This window comes from Protomyctophum parallelum (assembly GCF_964188405.1).
Source record: "Protomyctophum parallelum genome assembly, chromosome: 6".
Classification (NCBI taxonomy): Eukaryota; Metazoa; Chordata; class Actinopteri; order Myctophiformes; family Myctophidae; genus Protomyctophum; species Protomyctophum parallelum.
In genome coordinates, this window is record NC_139701.1 from 31,807,932 (window position 1) to 31,829,776 (window position 21,845).

The following is a 21,845-nucleotide window of genomic DNA, read 5'->3' on the forward strand; positions in this document are numbered from 1 at the left end:
AATGGACCTTATTGGTCAGCTTTTACACTTACAGAGTTAAATTAACACTCCAGATGTGACCGTATATAATACAGAACCAGTGCTGTGCAGGTATTTCTTTTTTTTCTGAGCTATTATGGTGACAAATCATCGTGATTTCTAACAGAGATCACCGTTTGCCCACTTTTCACCGATTTTATTCCCTGCTGCTGCTTGTTTCCCTGATCACTGATCCATGACTATGGTATGTCCAGTGTCAGACCCCTGTCCCTCTCTCCCCTGCCAGGCGCCCGCTCTCACCTTTCACGGCCAGAGCCAGGCTGACCTGAAGTGATTCCAGATGTGGAGATCTCTTTGACCCCCGCCCTACGCCCCCAACCTCCCCCACCCTCCCGCCGTACCCCTCTCCACCCCCTCCCCGTCCCGCCTCCACCCCCTATAGCCCCGGGCCCTGGCCACTCCATCAGGGCTGACAGCGTCCCCTTGGACGGGCGTCTCTCCCCGCCTGAGCACATGACATACAAGGCAGCCTCCCCCCTCAGCAGCACATCTGGAGCTCATTACAGAGGAGACAGTAAGAGAGAGAGGGGGGGTGGGAGTCTGCATGCAGCGTGTGTATGTGTAAGAGAGCGGGAAAGAGAGTGTTTCTCAACTTGCCTCCTAAAACATCTACCTTTTCTCTCTCTGTCTTCTATCTATTTCGCCTTTGTCCTCTGTGTCTTTAAAAAAAGATTCCTACAGCTGTTTGCCGCTTTCCTTTGCTTTCTGCCCTTTCTTCTCATCTGCTCCTTCCCACGGCAGTGTTCTTTGTCCCGCTGTCTGTCAGTGCCACATGATCACAAATACTTTATTAATGAGTGGTTTTGGAAAGAGCTTTGCAGAAAAATCTCTGCAGCGAGAGAGCAAGCGGTCTGAGTGAAATACTGCACAGCTGTTAACAGTGTGTGGTTTGGGTGAACAACCAAAAGAATGTCCCGAGATGTGGAGTTTCCACGCAAAGTCAAGTTGACTGAGAGGTTGCACTGTTTGTGTGATTAAGTCACTATTATTACACACTTTCATAAACACAGATGCGGCCCAAGAGTACAGTCACCATTGGATTGTAAAAAGAGAATATAATTAACTTCTAACTGCCATCTCATTCAGTCACATGGGGATCTTGCATCTCTAAAGGGTCAGTTTCCTATAGCAAAGACAAATCTAAAATGGTGGTCCCTTCAGCAATTATCCAGTTTTGGAAGTCTACTGTAGGTTTTGAACGGGGTTTCATGTGGCCTAAAATTACAGATCTTGTGCAGAACATTCAGCCCCACGTGTAGCTTAAAAAATGTGTGGAGGGGCAAATAAATAACACAGCAGCAATTGGCGTTTGTGATGTGACAGCAGCAATATGGTTAATGACTGCTGGGAATTTTAATGAAAGTTTTCAATCCGGTAAAAAAAAGAAAAAAAACACTTGATTTGAACATGTTCCTGAAACATTCGTTTTCCAGTGTGAGCATAGAGGAAGTGGGTGCACGTCTGAAATGTCATATAACATTCTATGTTGCATGTAATGGACTCACAAAGATAGTGTTTGTCTTGTCTCAAAGCAATTTAATTATGGTGCGATAAACATTTGAGCCAGGCTAAATGACGGCTGTGGCTATGCTGCTGCTGGGGTGAATTAGTATTTTAATTTCCTTGGCTCTGGCTTGATCCACCAGGGCAACAACAAAAACAACAATTATGGTAACTGACATGACGTGTGTTCCGAGACACCGTCACCGTATAATCATCGTCCGATTTCCCCAATGCTTGCAATGCGTATTCCCCGATGGCACATGAACTATTTTAAGTATTTGCTTTTGGAGGGCCTTTCATAAGGAGAGGTCTCTTACAAGAAGTTTGGCCCGTGCAGTGGAACACATGTGTATGACCTGGGAAATATGCAAGAGGTCTCTGGAGGAGCTCAAGAGGATTGAGCTAGTAGCTGTAATAAGCAGTGCTTTGAACATTTACTCACCACAAAACTATATTGCAAGTTTATTCCTTCCCCACAGCTCTGTAAACAGTGGTTCCTTGAAACAAAGAAATGTGTTTGTTTTTTGTGCTCACGTGGCCTTTAACATTTGCCATGTTGATTAGTTAATGCCATGCTCCTGTTCATTTCTACATTACTTTAACCACATGAACCATGCAGGCGTCACCATTCTGGACAAAATAGGTGAACATTTTGCGAATATGGGCAAACGTTAAGTTAGCAGACCTACAATCTCACACTGCATTGTGTTGCGGCTGTAAAAAGGAGATCGGCTATAAAAAAAGGAGCAGGCCAAGTAGGCCAACAGACTTTGGGGAACCTGGTCAAATTATAACTAGTTAAAAATGACCCAACATATAACACAGTGCATTTGGGGGTGCTGCCAACCATATTAGATAGTATTGTCGGATGTTGCTTCTCACTAGAAAATTCCGTAGACCTACACCAAAGTGGAGTGAGGGACGTACCAGTGCAACTCCAGACTTTATCAGGTGTCATGCAAATGCAAAATGAGGGCTAGGTCCAGCTCAATGTCCAGTTACAACACACCAACAAGACAACAACCCATGTTTGTACAATTTGGGATGATGACTCAATGGGGGTGCAAATAGGTAACACTGTAACCAACATGACATTTTCCCCATGACGTTACACTTCAAAACTCACATTGATCATGTCCCCTTTACCGAGAACCTTTCCAGCCAGTGTTTGCCAAGCCTGGACTCCTCCTCAGATTATCAACTGTCTCACTCCCTCTGCTGGATACTGACTGTCCATACAACTCATCAGGTCAACAGAGGCCACCCACTGACCAGTAAATAGAATACAGTATATACCTTATACAGTATATACACACTCAATGATACAGCAGAAGCTTTACACAACTCTTTAACCCATTCTGACCTGAGATCAGATTCTAAAAATGTCTATTACATCCTGACAGTTTCATTATTAACCCATTCTGACCTGAGATCAGATTCTAAAAGTGTCTTCGATTTTTCAAAAATAGCAGACCTACAAGCTCGTATCGCGCCATTCGGTGGCGCGATATGAGCTTGTAGATCTGCTATTTTTCAATAGCTAAAGCATAACATGATGCCAACACCAAAATGGGTGCCCGGTCAGAATGGGTTAAACTTGACATTTCATGGAGACCACTGGAACATTTCCTAAACTAATCAAATCCAACTGTGTAATGTCCAGTGAGGTGATTCTCAGAAAGTCTCAAACATTTTCTATTCGAACCGCTAAATTGACGTAGGATAAAGTGGAAAATGCTGGGGTGTGTGTCTGTCATCATGGAAATATGATTTTGAGGGAAAAGAACATTTATAATATTGACCTTTATGGAAGGTTCCTGCAAATGACTCCCAAAATGTCACAAAAGGTGAATGCCTAGGGTGATATTTAACATACAAGACTCCTAAATCTTTTAAATGGTTTAAAATGGTTTAAATGGTTTATATAATAATTCAATTCAATTCATTAATACATTTTATTTCTTTGTATTAAAGCAGCACTAGGTAACTTTCCTTTTCTACCCCGATTGGAACCCTAGAAGAGCAGGGATACACAAATACAACCACCTCAAAAGTTATATTGTATTAACATACTCTACCATACGGATTGGACAACATTTCATTTTATTAACAAAACAAAAGTTACAAGTCTATTCCTATTTGCAGCAGAAACCCTGGCCTTTGTCACTGAGATCTGGCAAGATAAATCTACCAGAATTAAAACCTTTCTTTAAAGCTATACGGGAATAGTGTGTGTCTCGGGTTGATTTCACGTTGTCGACCAAGGTCCCCCAGGGGTCTATCCATGGCCTACTTTTTTGTCTACACCATCTCTTTGCTGAAACATGCTAACCTTCAGACCCAATGATTGCCTATATGTTAATCCAAATGTTTGCCTGTTATGACATGCCCAAAAATGGGACTATGGCTACCATAGGGTGCTCCTCCATTACACATGGGAGTTCTGGGATATTTATTGCAGTGATTAAACTGACGCTGCTTTCAGACCCTGTTAGTGTCGTCCTATCTAAGATCACTTTCACATCACAGACCCCGTCATGTTTCAGTCTGTTCTTAACTCAGGCCAGAGGAGGAAACCCGGTCAGCCGTGTGTAGCAGAGGCTCTGTAATCGACTCCATACTGGACAGTTGGAGATGATTATTTGGGGAAACACAACACTGGATTGGATCAAATCTATTGTAGGCATTCTGTACGAGCACTCTGGGCATAGGCATGTAAAGTTCGTATGTGTAGGGCAGGCTAAGCGTGGGGTGGAGGTGTGTGTGTGTATGGGGGGGGGGGGGGGGGGGGGGGGGTGCCTCTTGATCAATGCCTAAACTTGGGGCTATGAGGAATGTTTCTTTTTTCCCCCTTTGAAGGCAGTTTGAGTTTTGTGTAATAGTTTTGGTTCAACTGGGGTTTGTGTGTGCGCTCTGTATAAATGGGGGCGAGCTCTGAAATGAATATCATTGTCACATCTCGTGCCAGAGCAAATTCCCCGTCCAAAACGAGCAATTTGGAGACGACGCCTGCCGTGGAAAATCTGCCTTCAATTTTCCCCACTGGTGGCTATGCATGCACTCTCTCTGCAACTCTCTCATTCACACACACAAATACACACATACTCGCACGCACGCATGCACTCACGCACACATGCACGCACGCATGCACGCACGCACGCACACACACACACACACACACACACACACACACACACACACACACACACACACACACACACACACACACACACACACACACACACACACACACACACACACACACACACACACACACACACACACACACACACACACACACACACACACACACAGGGAACTGAAGGGCAAGGGCTCACACACTACTTCACATCTAGCTGGCCTACAGCAAGTGGACCCCACAGTTTATTTTTTTCTCAATTATCCATTTAGTGTAAGTGGCAGGCGCCTGATGCGATACATGTCGACAGGAAATGTTTGTATTATCTTTATTTAACAATGGCATTTAAGCTAATACCTGATTAGTTGGTGTGAAATATATTTTAAAGATAGCCACCCCCTTGTCTGCTTTATGTCTTTGTTATTCAAGTTCCACTAATTTCCTCCTGCCATTAGGACTTCTACACGCATGCATGCACGCACGCACACACACCACACGTGTACTCACACTCGCACGCAAGCACACACACACACACACACACACACACACACACACACACACACACACACACACACACACACACACACACACACACACACACACACACACACACACACACACACACACACACACACACACACACACACACACACACTTGCATTTGTTGGAGAGAGTCTTGGCTTTAATTAGCCATTGAAGTACTTTTCCAGTGTGGGAATTACTGTAGGGGTTCTTATAAATTCTGAGCAATGAGTTTTGGCAGCATCAACACATGACTGAGCCAAGGTTGAATATATTTGGCTTTGTGCTGTGTGTGTGCATATACGAATGTGTATGAATTCAGCATAGATGATCAAGACATTGAATGCTTTTGTTTTAGAATGAATTGACGGTTGTGTGAAGATACACACAAAATCGGGTTATTTAATTACTTGATTTTTATCATCTCAACGTATTCATGGATTTTCTACACAATGAGTGCATGTGGTCGCTACTATAAGATACTGTATAAGATACTATCCTATTTATATACAGTATATCGGCAGTGGGCTTCGCATTTCCTCCTCATATCTCTGTCAGTCAAGAATATGCATGGGAATGCTTTACAGTCACCAAAGGCAGGGCACTCAGTCAGTTCTATTCACATTTCACATTTAAGATGACAAGTAAACCTTGCTATCTAGCTCTGGCCAGCTCGTACTCCTGAAGAAAAAAACCCCCCAAAAACTTGACTAAGCACTTTACCAAATTCTGTCTGTACTGATCTACTATAATTACAAGCCTCTGTTTCCATGGAAGGGACCCACTTGGCAGAGTTTTTGTAAAGCAGAATTTGTTTCAATGATGAAACAACGGCATGTGATTATTAGATAGCTATCATTTTCATTTAACGTCGCCCAAGGCTTTCTGCTTAGATGATCAGCTCTTTGGGATGGCTTTCTGTGTCTAGTGCTCTCCTTTCTTTTTCTCCTCAGTCGTCAGTCTGAATGGGCCTTGTGAAAATCTAGCTGACGCCTTGCTTCCCCCAGAGAGAACGTACTTCTTCGTCTTTGTTTTCCCCCACTTATTCCGCGTGCTGTTGTTGTATTGTGCTATAGGAGTTCATCTTCTTCTTACGGAAAGCGGGCATACTGCCCTGTACAGATATTTTATTTAATATGTGAAGAGAGTGGAAATGATGAGAAAGAGAAGGGAAAATGAGACACAGAAAGAAAGAAAAACTAAGAGTAAGAGAGCAGTCATTGGAAACAATAGATCTTAAAACAGTAGGTAGATTCAATTTGAGAGACATGGCTTTTGAAAACAAGACAAAGCAAGGTTTTTCTTTTTCAAACAATGATTCAGTCTATAAGTATAGTATACAAGTAAGATGCCCTGAGGGCGAGAAGCGATCTCGCCCCACAGGACGAGGTCACGCTGAAACAACAGGTCTGGGAATGCCCATATATGAACTTTTTCTTCTTCTTATTAAACACCCTATCCCGCTTTCTGGCCGGGTAGGGTGTAAAATGTGTGATAATTAATAAGGCCAGGCCCTCGGGCCCGCCCAGTTAGGGCCCAGGTAGGGCCCTTAATTGTCGGGCCTATAGAGCGTTGCAGGCCCGCCCCCTTTCAGAACGACGAGTGGCCCAGGAAATGATTCTCCATTAATTTTCTCCATAGGCTTTTCAAAAAGTGACAACAAACACAATATTTTGTGCCGATCAAATCATTTGAAAGAAGAAAATAAAGGCAGGATACAACACTATTTGTTTTGTTTTTCTTCTTACTAATTGTCTCCACCAGGCCGAAGGCATGGGGGGAGAGTATGTTTTGCACTCCGTCCGTCCGTCCGTGTGTCCGTCCGTGTGTGTGTCTGTGAGCAGCTAATCTCGGCCACCGTTAACCCGGTCGATGCCAAATTTTGCACACACACTCCCTGGATGCCAACGATGAACCTCTGCCCCAAACTTTCCAGAACGGCCTGTTATAGCGCCACCAGGAGGCCGCTTTGTGCAAAACAAGTTTTTACACAGTACACCTACAGATTTTGTCCAAACATCGCGCAAATTGGTACACAGTCTCTCTAGAGCCATTCAACGAAACGGGTCTTTCAGATTTCTCAGACTCCATCCTGATTGGTTAAGATTGGCTTCCAAAGTTCACAGGAGTGCTCAGTTTCAAACAAAATGCTGCAAATCATGAACACATCGCGTGATTTCCGTCAAATTGTGCACGCACATTCCCACTAGGCCGAGGAAGAAATGCCACATGAACAATTTCAACTCAGCCTCAAGGTGGCGCTATAACTGGCCGAAAAGTGTTTTTACCTCTAACTGCACGGATCTGTGGATAACTTTGTATGCCAACTCCCTAGTTTACTTTTGTTGCCCTTTTATCCAACCACCAGATGAAGGCAAGCTGCAATGTCCTACATTCCTATCCTGGTGGAGACCTGTGCCCAGAAGGGCACTTTTTCTAGTTATTATTATTATCGGCCCAAAACATTGTAATTATTGTCATGATTTGGTCACGATCCGAGTTGGCTTTGTCCGCGGCGTAACCGTCTTTAAATAAATACTTTTTAAAAAGAAAATGAATGGAGAATCATTTTCTGGGCCACTCGTTGTTCTGAAAGGGGGCGGGACTGCGACGCTCTATTGAGAACTATTTTTCGCAGGCTGCCGGGCGCGGCTGCGCTAATAACTTTGGGGCAGGCCAGTCTACAGTTTGAATGGATAGGTATCAGTCAAAAGGTAGACATCGAAGAGAAAGGACGGGTGGGGAGGATCAACATATGGAATGTCAGAACAGGTCAGCTCCATATATGGAGATCTAATTTGTTCAAAATGTTTAAAAATATATATATTTAAAATAAATTAATTAATTAAAAATTAAAAGAAGTAAAGTATACATGATTAGAACATGCTTAAACATTTGACAATAAGGTTTCATATTTCTTTAATTGTTACAAATTGTCCATTATGGTAAACTGTGTGCTTACTGTAGTCCTATGCTGCATTTCCTGAGCCTAATTTGTTGCTGGAGGCTCAGGTGTGCATTCTTGATCAGGACTTCCGTGTTGTGGGGCCACTCTAGGGGCCCTATTTTCATCAGTGCTAAACCCCTTATCCCTAAACTTCTTTGCCCTTTTTCACTGTTTTGAAAAACATATTAAAATTGTTCAACTAGCCTATCTACATCGACACATTGTGTGCTTGTAGATCGGCTATTTGAACTATTCAAAAATGTTTTGCAAAATAGTAAAAAAAAGGCAAAGAAGTTTAGGGATAAGGGGTTTAGCACTGATGAAAATAGGGCCTGTAGACGTATACAGTAGTCCTACAAAACTGAAACAACTGATTATATGGGTCCCTCGTTTCTGAAGTCCACGATGAGCTCCTCATAGTCTTGATATCATTCAGTGCAAAAATGTTGCCCTTGCACCACCCCGGCAGCTGGACTACCTCAACTCTTGTTGCTTATCAGGCCAATTCTGTGGTGTTATTTGCCAACGTGTTCCCTTGCAGGATCAAAGAAGGTCTTATCTGTTGAGGACCAGCTTGGATAAGGTAAGTTGCTACCAATCTTCACCACTCAAAAGCCTCTCCATGAGGAAGTCTATGATCCCATTGCAGATGGGGATGCCCAAGCCGAGGTCCCTCAGTTTTAGGACCATCTTGGAGGGAATGATGGTATTGAACTCAGAGCAACATTTCGTCAATAAAATCTGGCGTACTGTGCCTCCTGTCTATGTGTTCCAGGGCAGTGTGTAGTGTCAGGGACATGGCATTGTCCACAGACATGTTTGTGGAATGCAGTTGGATCCAGTGAGTCACTGATAATAGTGTTTATGTGTGCCATCATGACCACCTTCTTCTCCAAGCCATATATGCCTATAGGTGTTAAAGTTCACCCAAATAAATGACTTTACTTCTACGTTTACTTACCCCCATGTGATCTTGACTTGAATACAAGTAACACGGTAATTTTCATTACAGTATGGCATTCCTGTGCGGTGAATGAAAAGTCTGACAACTAAGAAAATACTTGATGAAATGGAGGCCAAGATTACAAAGTACACTTATTAAACTATTAAAATCATCTCATGCTTGAATGACACACACCTGTACACTCGTACGTGCTCCCCCTTTTTCAATATTTTTGGGTGGTGCAACCACTCCAAGGAACAGCAATGTCCGTGTCATTAACCCACCCATGCACCTATGTTACTGTGAGCACGAGTATGACTATTAGTACCAGTAGGGGCGCTGTTGCCAGAAACAGAGAGAGAGACAGTGCAGCACTGTTGCCTGCTAATGAGAGAGAAAGAGAGAGAGAGAGAGAGAGAGAGAGGAGGGGGTGCATCAGAGCTGCATCAGAGCCTGTGGTACACACCTTAACCACTCTGCCATCAGCTCCCACAATGAGCTCCTCTTGAACCTCACGGCAACGCCCAGGTACCTTCTTCAATTGTGCATGTCATGGTTTTATCAAGGACTGTCTAAAGAGGACGAGATGCGAAGACCGTATGGGCGACGCCATGTTGCTCCATGGTGCTCCATGGAAGGAAAGAAACATGCGCAGTTGAGACCCAAGGAAGCTCTTAGAAGGAAGTGAAGTGGTCACGTGACTGGGCTGCGCCATGACACTTTCATGGGAGCCAAACTCACACCAGTAGTGCAATGAATACATGGCAGTGAATGGAGCCGGCTGGACCAGCTCATAACAAACATTATACATGAACGATTGCAAGCTTTGTCATATAATTGGTTCAGGAATATGAAAGAAGACATAAGTGATATCACACGTTTTTTCCGAGTGATTGTTTTTCGACTTAATAACTATTTATTTTTATTGAGGTATTTATAGAAGAGCACATAGTAAGTTTTCTGCCTGGGCTGCTCTCTGCTCTTTGAAAAAATAAATCACATTAAGTAGTATGCACATAAAAAAATAAGACAGCCTAAAATAACGTGTTATATATATTATTTTATTTTCCAGAAGCGATCACTTTACAAAAGGTCTCAGTCATTCATAAATAATGTTTGTTCATAGGCTGGTCACTGAGCTATCATTGACTCCAGTGCATTCTGCCGAACTTCCGGGTGTAGTTTGGCTCCCGTGAAAGTGTCCATGAAAGTGTCATGGCGCAGCCCAGTCACGTGACCACTTCACTTCCTTCTAAGAGCTTCCTTGGGTTTTATCAGGAAGTAGTATAAAAAGTTTATTTTCTTCTTCTATGGATATATTTTGGAAAGGTAAACAGAACACTGCGAGCAGAAATGAGAGGCTTTGGATTACACTGTGAGTGTTGTTTTGGAGTTTATGAACAGATGTTTTTGCCAGCCAAGTCTATGGACTTTAATGTTTGTTTAGGGCAGTAAAAGAAAACATAGACATCATCTGGCGGATATAAATACTATCTTGTAATACATTTATTTCATTTTTCAGACATGAGAACATCAACATGCCTCTAAAGATCTGGGTGCACCTCACTTCACACAAGTATGTTTAATATAGTTTTGCTGTTGTTAATCTTGGCCTTTCCTCAAGTATTTTCTTATTTTTGGGATTCTTCATTCACCGTAAAGGAATGTTATACAAACACAATGTCTCCTTAATTGTATTCAAGACACCACAGGGTGAGTAAATGATAGAACTAAAGCTTTTGGACGATCGTCATTGAGGCCTGTTACTTTGGTTTAGTTGAGTAACAGCACAATATAGAGAGGGGCTGGTGTTGGTGACTGCTTCTGAGCTTCTCTTGTAGTCGGTGATGACCCTCAGTTGGACCCCCCATACATATTCTACTCTATTATCGTTATTATACTTATTTATTATTATACATTTCCAATTTGTTTTCGTAATGTATTTTGGCAGTTTTTATGGCTTTTCCACGGTTGTACTTGGCCTTCTGAGATAAAGTCCCCTGATTTGAACGCTCCCTCCCGTTCCCTTTGTGTACAAAGAAACTTTGTCTTTATATCAAATGGCATGGGGATGAGTAGATAATGACAGAATTTGTTTGTGGGTGAACTATTTCTTTAAATAAGAGACAGGCAGAGTGGATGGATGACACATGAAAGAAGGTTCTTTCTGGGGGGATTCAGTTCCCCAGCAGAGTCACATGTGGGTTCTTAGATGGGGTTCTTCAGCACTCCAGCTCCTCTGGACACAGGAAGGAAGCCAGATTAAGGGTCTGCTGAAAGCCTCTGACTGGGTGTTGCAGACAGACCACTATGACAGTTTCAAACAAACACCATGGTAAACCGATGGGGATGGAGGGATGGTTGATTATTTTCTGGTAACGTCCCAAGGCTACATATGTACAGTGCACACATGCAAGCGCTGCATGCAAGCAATCTTACTCAACATTGCAGATTGCACGTGTCAACACAGAATACAAAACCTACATGTGCATGTACTCATAACATGCAAATGTAGATTCTGCAGACACAAGTACATATACACACACATGCACAGACTCTTGCACTGCGTGACTCATGGTTTAGTTAATTGGAGATTGGACTACATTGTGAGTATCTGACCTGAAGATTATCATTAAGCTATACTTCATTCTCTCACCCTTGCCTTGCTAATATGTGTGCTTCTCTCTCGTCTCTCTACAGTTCTGAGTTTCTCTCTGGGTCTTTACTGCCCATGTCTCTGTCCAGTCTTTCTACAGTATCTCTTACTTTCTTTTCTCTCGCTTTCCCCTTTCTTCTGTCCGTATTCTTGACAGTGTTTACATCCACATTGTAGGACTAGGCCTTGAGACAGGTTGGAGACAGCCGTGTGTGTGTGTGTGTGTGTGTGTGTGTGTGTGTGTGTGTGTGTGTGTGTGTGTGTGTGTGTGTGTGTGTGTGTGTGTGGGTGTGTGGGTGCGTGCGCGGTGTGCGTACTCCACAGTATACAGGCTGCAGCTGGAGCCATCATGATCTCTGCTGAATATAATGAGGAGCTCCATTGCTCAAACACAGAAAACACATTGGGCCCATATGTATCGAGACCAGTAACCTTATTCACATGACTGTTTGAGTAAATGAAATGTGTGTGCACACATGCATGTTCACAGGCATTTAGGAGTGCATGTGTAGTGTGAGTGTATTTATTATCATACAAAAAGCTCCCCTTTTTCAGTGAACAAAAACAACCTAATCAGATGTTGTAGTTCATGATTTGACCACCAGGGGACATTAAAGCAATAGTTGGCACTAGTGACATTCTAAACAGGACCATTTGCTGAGTTCCAAGGCTTGGAGTTGGAGGACAGCCTGGGATAGGTTTCAGATAAATATGTCTGCCTCTGCAACAACACAACAGCTGCCATCAATATTCTTATTGTCATTCCTTGTGTGTTCAGGGCTTTACTCTCATTTACTAAATGAGCCGGAAAGCGCTGCCTACGACACACAATGACTGGAACATTTGTTCATTAGGATGTAATTTTAGACAGAAGAATCAGTCTTAATTTCAAAATGGGGGTGTGTGTGTGTGTGTGTGTGTGTGTGTGTGTGTGTTTGCGTGTGTTTGCGTGCGTGCGTGCGTGCGTGCGTGTACATGGATGTGTGTGGAGAGTAAAAGGAGGAGGTAGAGGAGGGATTATGTATAGCTTCAATATAGCTTACTACTTTTCAAGAGTTATTTAGCCTAATTTAATTTCTTTCATTTTTTTATCCGCCTTTTATTCTGCAAGAATTAATAGTTTTCATGCTCAAGCGATACTTTTTAAGCATTCTTAAAGTGGAATGCAATTAGGTAATTAGCCGCTCATAGAAAGCTTCATAGGAACTTTAGGCTAAATGTTTCAACATGGACTCCACTTGACCTGGGGGCCAGCTGTGTCATCATTTCACTACATAATAGTCATGCTCATTAGTCTAATTTATTTGCTGTATTCAATCAATGGCCCGTCAGTTAACTAGGTTATACAGTATTGCAGTGGATGGATTTCATCCTGCACTGTGCAGTAGGCCTATATGGCAACAGTGGGCAATGCCAGTGGCCAACCCACTGTTTTACTTCAAGGGGGCCTTTCCCCCACTCAACCCTCTAGTCTAGACTAGCTGTTATAGGCTAACTTTTAACATAGACTACTACTAGTCTATATTAAAGGGAAACTTCACCCTTTTTGTTATTAATAACGTTTAGAAGATTTAGAACACTTTCCTGGGGGTCTTTATGTGTGTAAAATGAGCCCAGTGTCTCTGATGTCATGGACACTGGGCTCACTTTCTTCCTGGACTTGTTGTCTCAGAAAGACGCACTTAAGCCTCTCCAAATGATCCATACCCTCCCGAGCGCTCAGATCAGCCAACGCAGGGAAGCTGCAAGTACCCTCGCTAAAAAGGCCGGGACAACGCTCCACACGTCCATTCTGGCTCCAGAACTATGGAATGTACTTCCCATGTTATGTTCTTAGCTTACGTATGATTCATGATAACTACTTTGTGTAAATTGTGGATGTATTTTGTTCTTGCTTAATGTAAATCGCTCTGGATTAAGAGCGTCTGCTAAATGCCTAAATTGTAAGACAGCCCTCCCCTATCCACAAGGAGGAGCAGTGCACCAAAGCATTATGGGAATTGTAGTCCAGGAAGGAAATGAGCCCAGCATTGATGACATCAGAGACACTGGGCTCATTTCTAAAATCAAAAAGATCTAAAACCACATATTACACACATATTAAGACCCCCAGAAAAGTGTTCTAAATCTTCTAAACGTCATTAACATATATTGTTTTGAAAAAAGGGTGAAGTGTCCCTTTAAGTGCTGTTGTTTGGTTTCATAATTAAAACAGTTCCTACCTGAATGATGCAGTCTCTGGAACTGTCGACTGACAGGTTCAGGATGCACTTTTCATGAGAAGATGCAGATTCTGTTGGAAGATGCTGATGCAACACGGATTTATCCACATGTGACAACTGTCATTGCGGTTGGAAATTGGAATAGGTCTATATGACCCTACAATATCTATCTATGGTGTAGAAACACAAGCCAAAACAATACTTTTCATTATGCTAAAACCAAAACGGCGCCGCCGAGATAAGGCGCACTTCGGGCGCGTGGAGTAAAGCACTCCAGGGGCCTCCCAATACTCCCATAGAGTTATTATTGGGGGTTCTCCAGGGTTCACTCTTTCTTCTCCGCGCACGTGCACTGAGGGAGCGCATCTCCTGCTCTTGATTGGTTCGCGGGGGGGCTTCTGTCAGCTGCCGACCAATGAGCGGAAATGGGAGCATCGCTCCCGTTTTGAGTCGCCTCGCGGATTCCTAAAGGTATTCGGTTCGGTTGCAGTCCGGTACGTTGATTTCGATGGACATTTTTGACAGAATGAACGCCGGTTACGCCGCCATGTGTGAGGATTATTTGACCACCACCGTATAACGGATGGAGTGGACCCTAGCGTCATCATGGAGAGGGGAGGAGGAGGAGGAGGAGGAGAGGTAATGCATCATCAACATCAACATTGCGTTATAAAGTCCATCAAAACATTATGGTAATGTTATGGCTTTTGTGTTGTTAAGTAATGGAAAAGACGTCGTTTGTTTTATGGTTTTATGTCTTCGCCGTTAGCTTGCTGTTCAGTTGTTTCCAATACTGGTCCAGACTCCAGCGTAATAAGTAGTAATATATGGCTATGGATGGACCAGAGCTAATACAGACTGAGACTTTTGTTTTCCTGTCATTTACCTTCACCGTTGTACCGTAGCTTATTATTGTGTTCACATCACAAAACTAACAACTGTTCATATTGTCTGGCTATGCTGGTCAAATAATGCCTGGAATGTCTATCAAAATAGACCGTGTCCTGTGCCATATTGATTTATTTAAAGGACCTGGGGGCTGGGGCTATAATGGCATACTTTACAGAGCCTCTCCTCTCTCTGAGAGGTCTATTGAACCACTCTAGTTACAGAACTGACCACCACATGAACCAATAATGGCATTTGACCAGGGTAGGATAAAAATCTATACAGTCAGTCACAAGATGATGCTAACTTTCCGGTGGAGTGAAATGATAGTTTCAGCTCAAACGGATCATATCAGTGTCATATTCACTTTGTAATGAACAGACCATGCAACAAATACAGACCCAGTTTACACTTTGTATCCTAGTTACAGCAGAATATATTTTTTATATATATTATTTATATATATTTTAAACCTTTAGTTACTCAGAAAACCAGGCTTGCTTGATCATGTTCTTTTTTAATCCCCTGTCTCTTTACACCAAATCTCCAAGCTATTTTGCAGAATGTTCACTTATTTTCACTTAATGTTTGCCTATGACAAGATCACAATATAGAGTAACTAGGGTTCAAGTGGTTAATTCAGTAGTGAACAAAATACTGTATATTTCATAGATTTATCAGTGCTGGAAGTGGTTCTATGTTAGCAGAGCTTGAGTATTGTTTGCTTGGGTTAGACTCTAACCCAAGGCCCAGCCACCCCTGTCCTGTACTGTACTTTAGCCTATAGTGCAAAATCCTCAGTGATTCATTTAATCCCTAATGGGCTAGTAAGGGTGCCTTTTTATAGTCTTGGCCACTGAGGATTTTACTGTTTGTCACTCACTATCCCAACTTCCCTATCTGCTGACCTCCTCCTATCACGTTCACTGCTTCACAGCACAGTGTGTTACAGCCAATGCAGTATCACCACACTTTTCACTGGTATCATGTTTGTCTTGCCTACCGTATTGTTTACATCACTGACCAGCACTCTCAACAAACGCACAACCTGCTGTCACCCCATAAAGGCACATGTGAGGATATACAAACCTTTACTTTTGCCACAAATTCATATCACCTTTAAGTCAAGTCAAGTCAGAGCAAATGTATTTGTATGGCACATTGATAAAACACAATGTCTTTCTCCATTAAAACAGCTATTTAAGTATGCAGTAGCCCACCCACAAAAGAACCACTCACCCAAATCTCAGCCATCCACAATTGAAATGATACAACATTCACAATAGCTCACCACGCACGCATGTCGTAAGCGGCGCGCACACACACTACAGTCTTTTGTGAATTACAGTGATCTAATGTGCTAAATACAAATGCATGGACCAGTTTTTATGACATGAAGCTTCGTTGGAGAGTTTTTATGGCCTGACTCTGCAGGAGGCTAGCCGTCTATATGAGGGTGTCTACTGTCTCGGTGCAGTGTATCTGGAGCCAATGTCACAAACCGCTGAACTGATCAGTGCTACATTTCTTGTGCACATGCCCCTCACTTCACACGGGTGTGATTTCTTTAAATAATTAAAAAGCTGTCTTAGTAATGTTAGTGATATGATTTTGACCAAATCTGTATCTTAGAGGCTATGAAGGTACTCTAGATATAGCAGCTTGTAATGTACACAGTAAAATTCTGTGTAAATTTAAGTGCTACGTTTTTGTGAAAATAAAATAATAAAAACATTAAATATGTTAATGTGTTAAATAAATCTGCAATACCCCATTTATTTGCAATAAGGGCGAAAAGAGCAAGTCACAGCAATTTCTTTGGCAACGCCTTCTTTCTAATTGCATTCACATGTTATGCTTCCCCCCCCCGTAAAATTCAGATTTAGATCATACTCACATTATTTTATTCACACACACACACACACACACACACACACACACACACACACACACACACACACACACACACACACACACACACACACACACACACACACACACAATCCAATTTCCATTACATTCCCATTATACAGACATCATGTTTACTTTATTTTGTGATGACATTATATATCTCTGACAGGCCCATGGCCATGCGCACACATTGGATGTGTTAAAAGCCACCCATTAGCAGCTTGTAAAGACATGGCAGAGTTAATTAGATATAGTTGCATCTCTCCAAATGGAAGGTATACAAGCCCTGGTTCCAATCATAAGAGTGGCAGAGAGAAACTCAGAGAGAGACAGGAGAGGAGGAGAGGAAGAGAGAGAAAGAAAGAAAGACAGAGGGAGAGAGACTATAGACTGACCGAGCGAAAGAGAGAGAGAGAGGTGTGGTCTTGACAACGAGGTCACACAATATACAGTGGATGTCTTGTGTTATAATGACGTTGGATAACATTTGGCCTGTAATTGACACATCTGCAGCCAGGTTTGGAAGTACTAGGCTTTAGTCTTGTGGTGGTGGTGGCCCAACGTTCCCTGTCTCTCACATAGGCCTGTCACTGCAGCTGGTGGAGAACAGCTGTGCAAATACTGAGGAGAAATGTAATTTTTGTGATTTTTATAAGCTAGTTTTTAAGCTTTTTACATTTTTTTGTTTTTTTTTACAATTTGAAATATTACTGCTATCCGATTGTTTAAAAAATGTTATGCCAAGTTATCCTTGCTTATATATTTCCTTTTATTAGTATATACTCTATAAAAAAATGCATTGAATACTTTATTAACAGTTTGCATGGACAAGCACAGTTAAGTACAGTACAATACAAGGTCTCCTAAAAGGATGAATCCAAGAAAGCCCATTGGCTTGTTTCCATTGGGGTCATTCTTAGTTTAGATTATTCTATTTCACACTTGCTTTGGCAATGCAAACTGTTGCCTCTTGTGCCAATAAAGCCATTTTGAATAAAAGTAAACTGAGTGAAGGAGGGAGCGAAGGAGGGAGAGGCAAAGGGTGGACGAGCACGAGCAGTAAACAAAGTGGGCGTGGTCTGAGGTAATTAGAGGATACAGTGTGGTGTCTGCAGTGTAGACACCTTTACCATCACCCCCACCCTTCCTCTCTGTCCTTCATTATGTCCCACTCAATCCCTCCATGATTCAGTAATTCCATTGCTTGCTTGCTGAGACATTTAGTTGAGGAAAATTTTCACAAGCTTCCAAAGGTTCGCATCTTGCCTGATGCTGCATTCTCACTTAGCAGTGACAAAAGCTACAAAATGTCAAAGCATGGCCAGCACATTGCTGTTGCCATTGAAGTGTTGCTCAAGCCACACTGCGTAAAGTATGGTTTAATATAGCACAGGGAAACTGTTAATAGCAAAACAAAAAAGTCATTTTTCAGAACAGAGCAGGGATTGTGGGGTGAGAAATGGGAGTGGAAGTGGTGAAACAAAAACATGACTGATTGATGCTTCACTGCGTCATTGGGGAGCTGAAGTATAGTTGAAGCCAGTTCAACTTTTATCTGTATCGCGTCATGCCCGTCACACAGTGACAGGTGACGGGCATCGGTTCCATTGAAAATGACTTGGATTGGGTTTAACTTGATGGACCAGACATGACTACTCCTGGCCTAAACAAGTTAACAACCCCTGTCCATTAAAATGGAGCAGGTGTAAGATTTTACAAAATCTTACACCTGACCTTACAAACTTACACAAAAGTTGAGGTTAGCCCTACAGGATAAGCAAGGAAGATGTCGAGCAATAATAACATTGAGTTGGGATACTGTTTGTGGGAGCAAACACTGGCTTATATAACATTGTTGTATTTCCAAGGGAAAGACAAACAATACAACAAACATTTTCATTCACTGGCATGACATGTAATCTACTGTAACTGAGACATTAACAGAGACAGTAGACACACCTCATAATTAATTAAACCCTGTATATATACTGCGTTCTTTGCCCTCTTTTCCCCCCCTCTAGTCTACACCAAATCACTTTAGCAAACATAGCCGATCTTCAAGCTCACAACGCATCACTATTTTAGCTGAATATTTGCCTAATTCCGTGGTGAATATCTGTTTTTAATAACCTCAGGCACCAGCACAAAATATTTTCCTTTGGAAAAGAAAAACAACAAGACAATAGAATACTATGGCCCACGTACCCCAACAGATTTAAAAACACAAACACAAAACCACTCCACAAGACTTTGTCCTACCTGCCAACTCTCTGGCTGTATAACAGGCTGCATGGCATATTTGAGAGAAAGGGGAAACTCAAGGACATCGGATCAATGTATGAGTATGACATCCGTATATAAACTGGACGGACCGACCCCAGGGTGAATGAAGGCCTGTTGTTTTCTGTTGCATAACATGCTTGTGTCAGCGCCAAGTCACTCCCAGTATAAACTGTGAAGTGCAGTTTTCTCCCCTTCCTTGTACAGACCTGCAGTGCTGCAGGGCAGCTGAGGCTGCCTTCTGGAAATGAAGTAAACTGGCTCAACCTGTGGAATGTGAGGCAGGTATGTGAGTTTGCCACTGAGGATGCCTCCACTTTGGGAGAGAGAGATAGCAATGGAGGAAGGATAGAGAGAGAGAGAGAGAGATAGAGAGAGAGATTTATACGGGTAACACATTCCAGAACGCCCATATATATTGACACTCAAACCCCACCTCACAAGCCTCCAAATTTTAACACGTCTACCTTCGTTACCTTATCTATAGATTAACACAGATTTTACTGCACGCACACACACTCGCACGCACACTCGCACACACACACACACACACACACACACACACACACACACACACACACACACACACACACACACACACACACACACACACACACACACACACACACACACACACAGATCACTCCATGCTGAGAGAGATAGCACAGACACACAACCACACCCTCCCTGTTTTGAGAAGCACTGAGGAGGAATTTGTGTGCGCTGGTATCCAGACGTCCTGTGCTGACTCTGGGCCCAGCGCTGTCTCTGCGCTGCTTTGATCCTCAGTTCTCTCCACCAGCATGTTCACTCAGCTGAATATACCGCTTGTCTGTTCCTCTCTGTTCAACAAGCAGCTTTCCATGCCTTTTTAACTGATGGTTTTCCAATGCTGCGATTAAAGACATTTGTAATAGGGCTTAGTTAATGTGATTTCATAAGAGAGAGAGAGAGAGATAGACCTGCAGATCTATCATTTGTGTGTGTGTGTGTGTGTGTGTGTGTGTGTGTGTGTGTGTGTGTGTGTGTGTGTGTGTGTGTGTGTGTGTGTGTGTGTGTGTGTGTGTGTGTGTGTGTGTGTGTGTGTGTGTGTGTGTGTGTGTGTGTGTGTGTGTGTGCATGCATGACTCATTTTAGTGATATTCTTCTGTGTGATTAGCATCTGGCTTGATCACCCGTTTTACCTGCTGTCAGCCTGTCTCAACAGGTTTTAAACACAGACAGACACACGCACATACACAATACAATGCAAGCATGTAGAAATGCACACACACTTAAGCATGATGTGCAAGTGAAAGCTCACAAAACCATGCAGGTTACATACCACACACACACTACCTCAGCTCCACCCTGTTTTTCTTACCAAATGCCTGAGGCAAATAGTCAATTGACAGTTAAGTGAACATTTCACAAGCAATGGCAGGAAGATGTTAGGTTGGTTTGTATGCTTGCTGAACCCCCCCTCCCCCAACCACCCCACCTGCACGCGCGTGCACACACACACACACACACACACACACACACACACACACACACACACACACACACACACACACACACACAGAAGAGCCTGTTTGGGAGCATGCTGGAACAGATCAGTCCTTCATGCTCAACCAGACGGTCACACACTCTCTGAATGTACCTTTGCTCTGAACTGGTGTTTACCTCCTACTCTGCTGCTGGCTGCTGTGTGAGTCTCTCTCTCTCTCTCTCTCTCTCTCTGGCCCTGCCACGTCAAATGACTGCCTGGGTGCTTGGCTCAGTCCTCGGGGAGTCTCGCAGGCCGGACAGCCTGGCTGTGGTCACTGCGCGCTGCATCTGAGAACGTGGAGATCTAGGACCGGTGCTAGACCTTCCGACCTCTGTCTGACACTCACAACCAGCTGCGTACTGTATGACAGGGTTATCTACAGTGGGACGCTGCTAATCACCTGCCTGTGGAGGAGATAGTGCTGCGTTTGTGTCATCATCACACGGCTCACAACGGATGTGTTCAGGCCAGTGGAATTCGACAGTCTGAGGACGTTACGCTTCGTATGTAACTCACTGACCGTGAAGGAGATACCGGTGGATGTAGTGGTCCACGTGGAACCTCAAGTGGAGCCTCAGATGAGTTTGCCTGTTCAATTCGACTGAGACAGACAGAAAATGAGTGGATTCCTCTATAGAGGAAGGTACAGTAAAGTTTTTGTTTACCAGGTCTTGTGAGAGGAGCTAATGGTATTGTTGAGATGTATGAGAATGCTGCTGTTGTGAAGCTACGTGGTCTCGTGAATGGTGGGTTGCTATTGTTTCTGGTGTGTGTGTGTGTGTGTGTGTGTGTGTGTGTGTGTGTGCACGCGCGCATGTGGTATTGTTGATATATAGTCTTAACTTTATCTTACACTCCATTTGGTGGTATGTTGTAGATCACACTATGAGAATTAACAGCCTATTCTCCCAAACGATTTTTCCCCCCATTTACCCAATTCGCTGGTGTGCAATGGCTGAAAATGAAATATGTACAGTATGTTCTTTGTGTTCATGCTGAAGGTAAACTTTGCTAACGGGCTTTCTCATTAATAGGTAACCATGCTACCACCAGCCAGAGCTAGTTTAAAAACCTGCTGCTGAATCAGCTGGAGGAAAGCACTGTTTTGCTTCCGCAGTTTAGATCTAACTTTGTAGGTTTAGGGACTTTACACTCGCTGAGTTAAATGTTGATGTGTTTTGTTATATGTAAAGCCACTTCGAGTACAGAGAAAAGGATGTATTATTATATTATAAATGGACACTCTGGATCACTGAGTGTGTAT

General features: G+C 43.0%; 1 protein-coding gene across 1 annotated transcript in view; it reads left to right on the forward strand.

Moving 5' to 3' along the window:
- The first annotated feature begins 20,647 nt into the window (after nucleotides 1-20,647).
- The window catches only part of pde4dip (phosphodiesterase 4D interacting protein), a 91,428-nt gene continuing 90,230 nt past the window's right edge, over nucleotides 20,648-21,845 (forward strand). Inside the window, exon 1 of the mRNA XM_083767895.1 lies at nucleotides 20,648-21,224. Within this exon, the coding sequence (XP_083624021.1) occupies nucleotides 21,199-21,224 (26 nt within the window). The 5' untranslated portion in view covers nucleotides 20,648-21,198. The remainder of the gene's footprint in view (nucleotides 21,225-21,845) is intronic.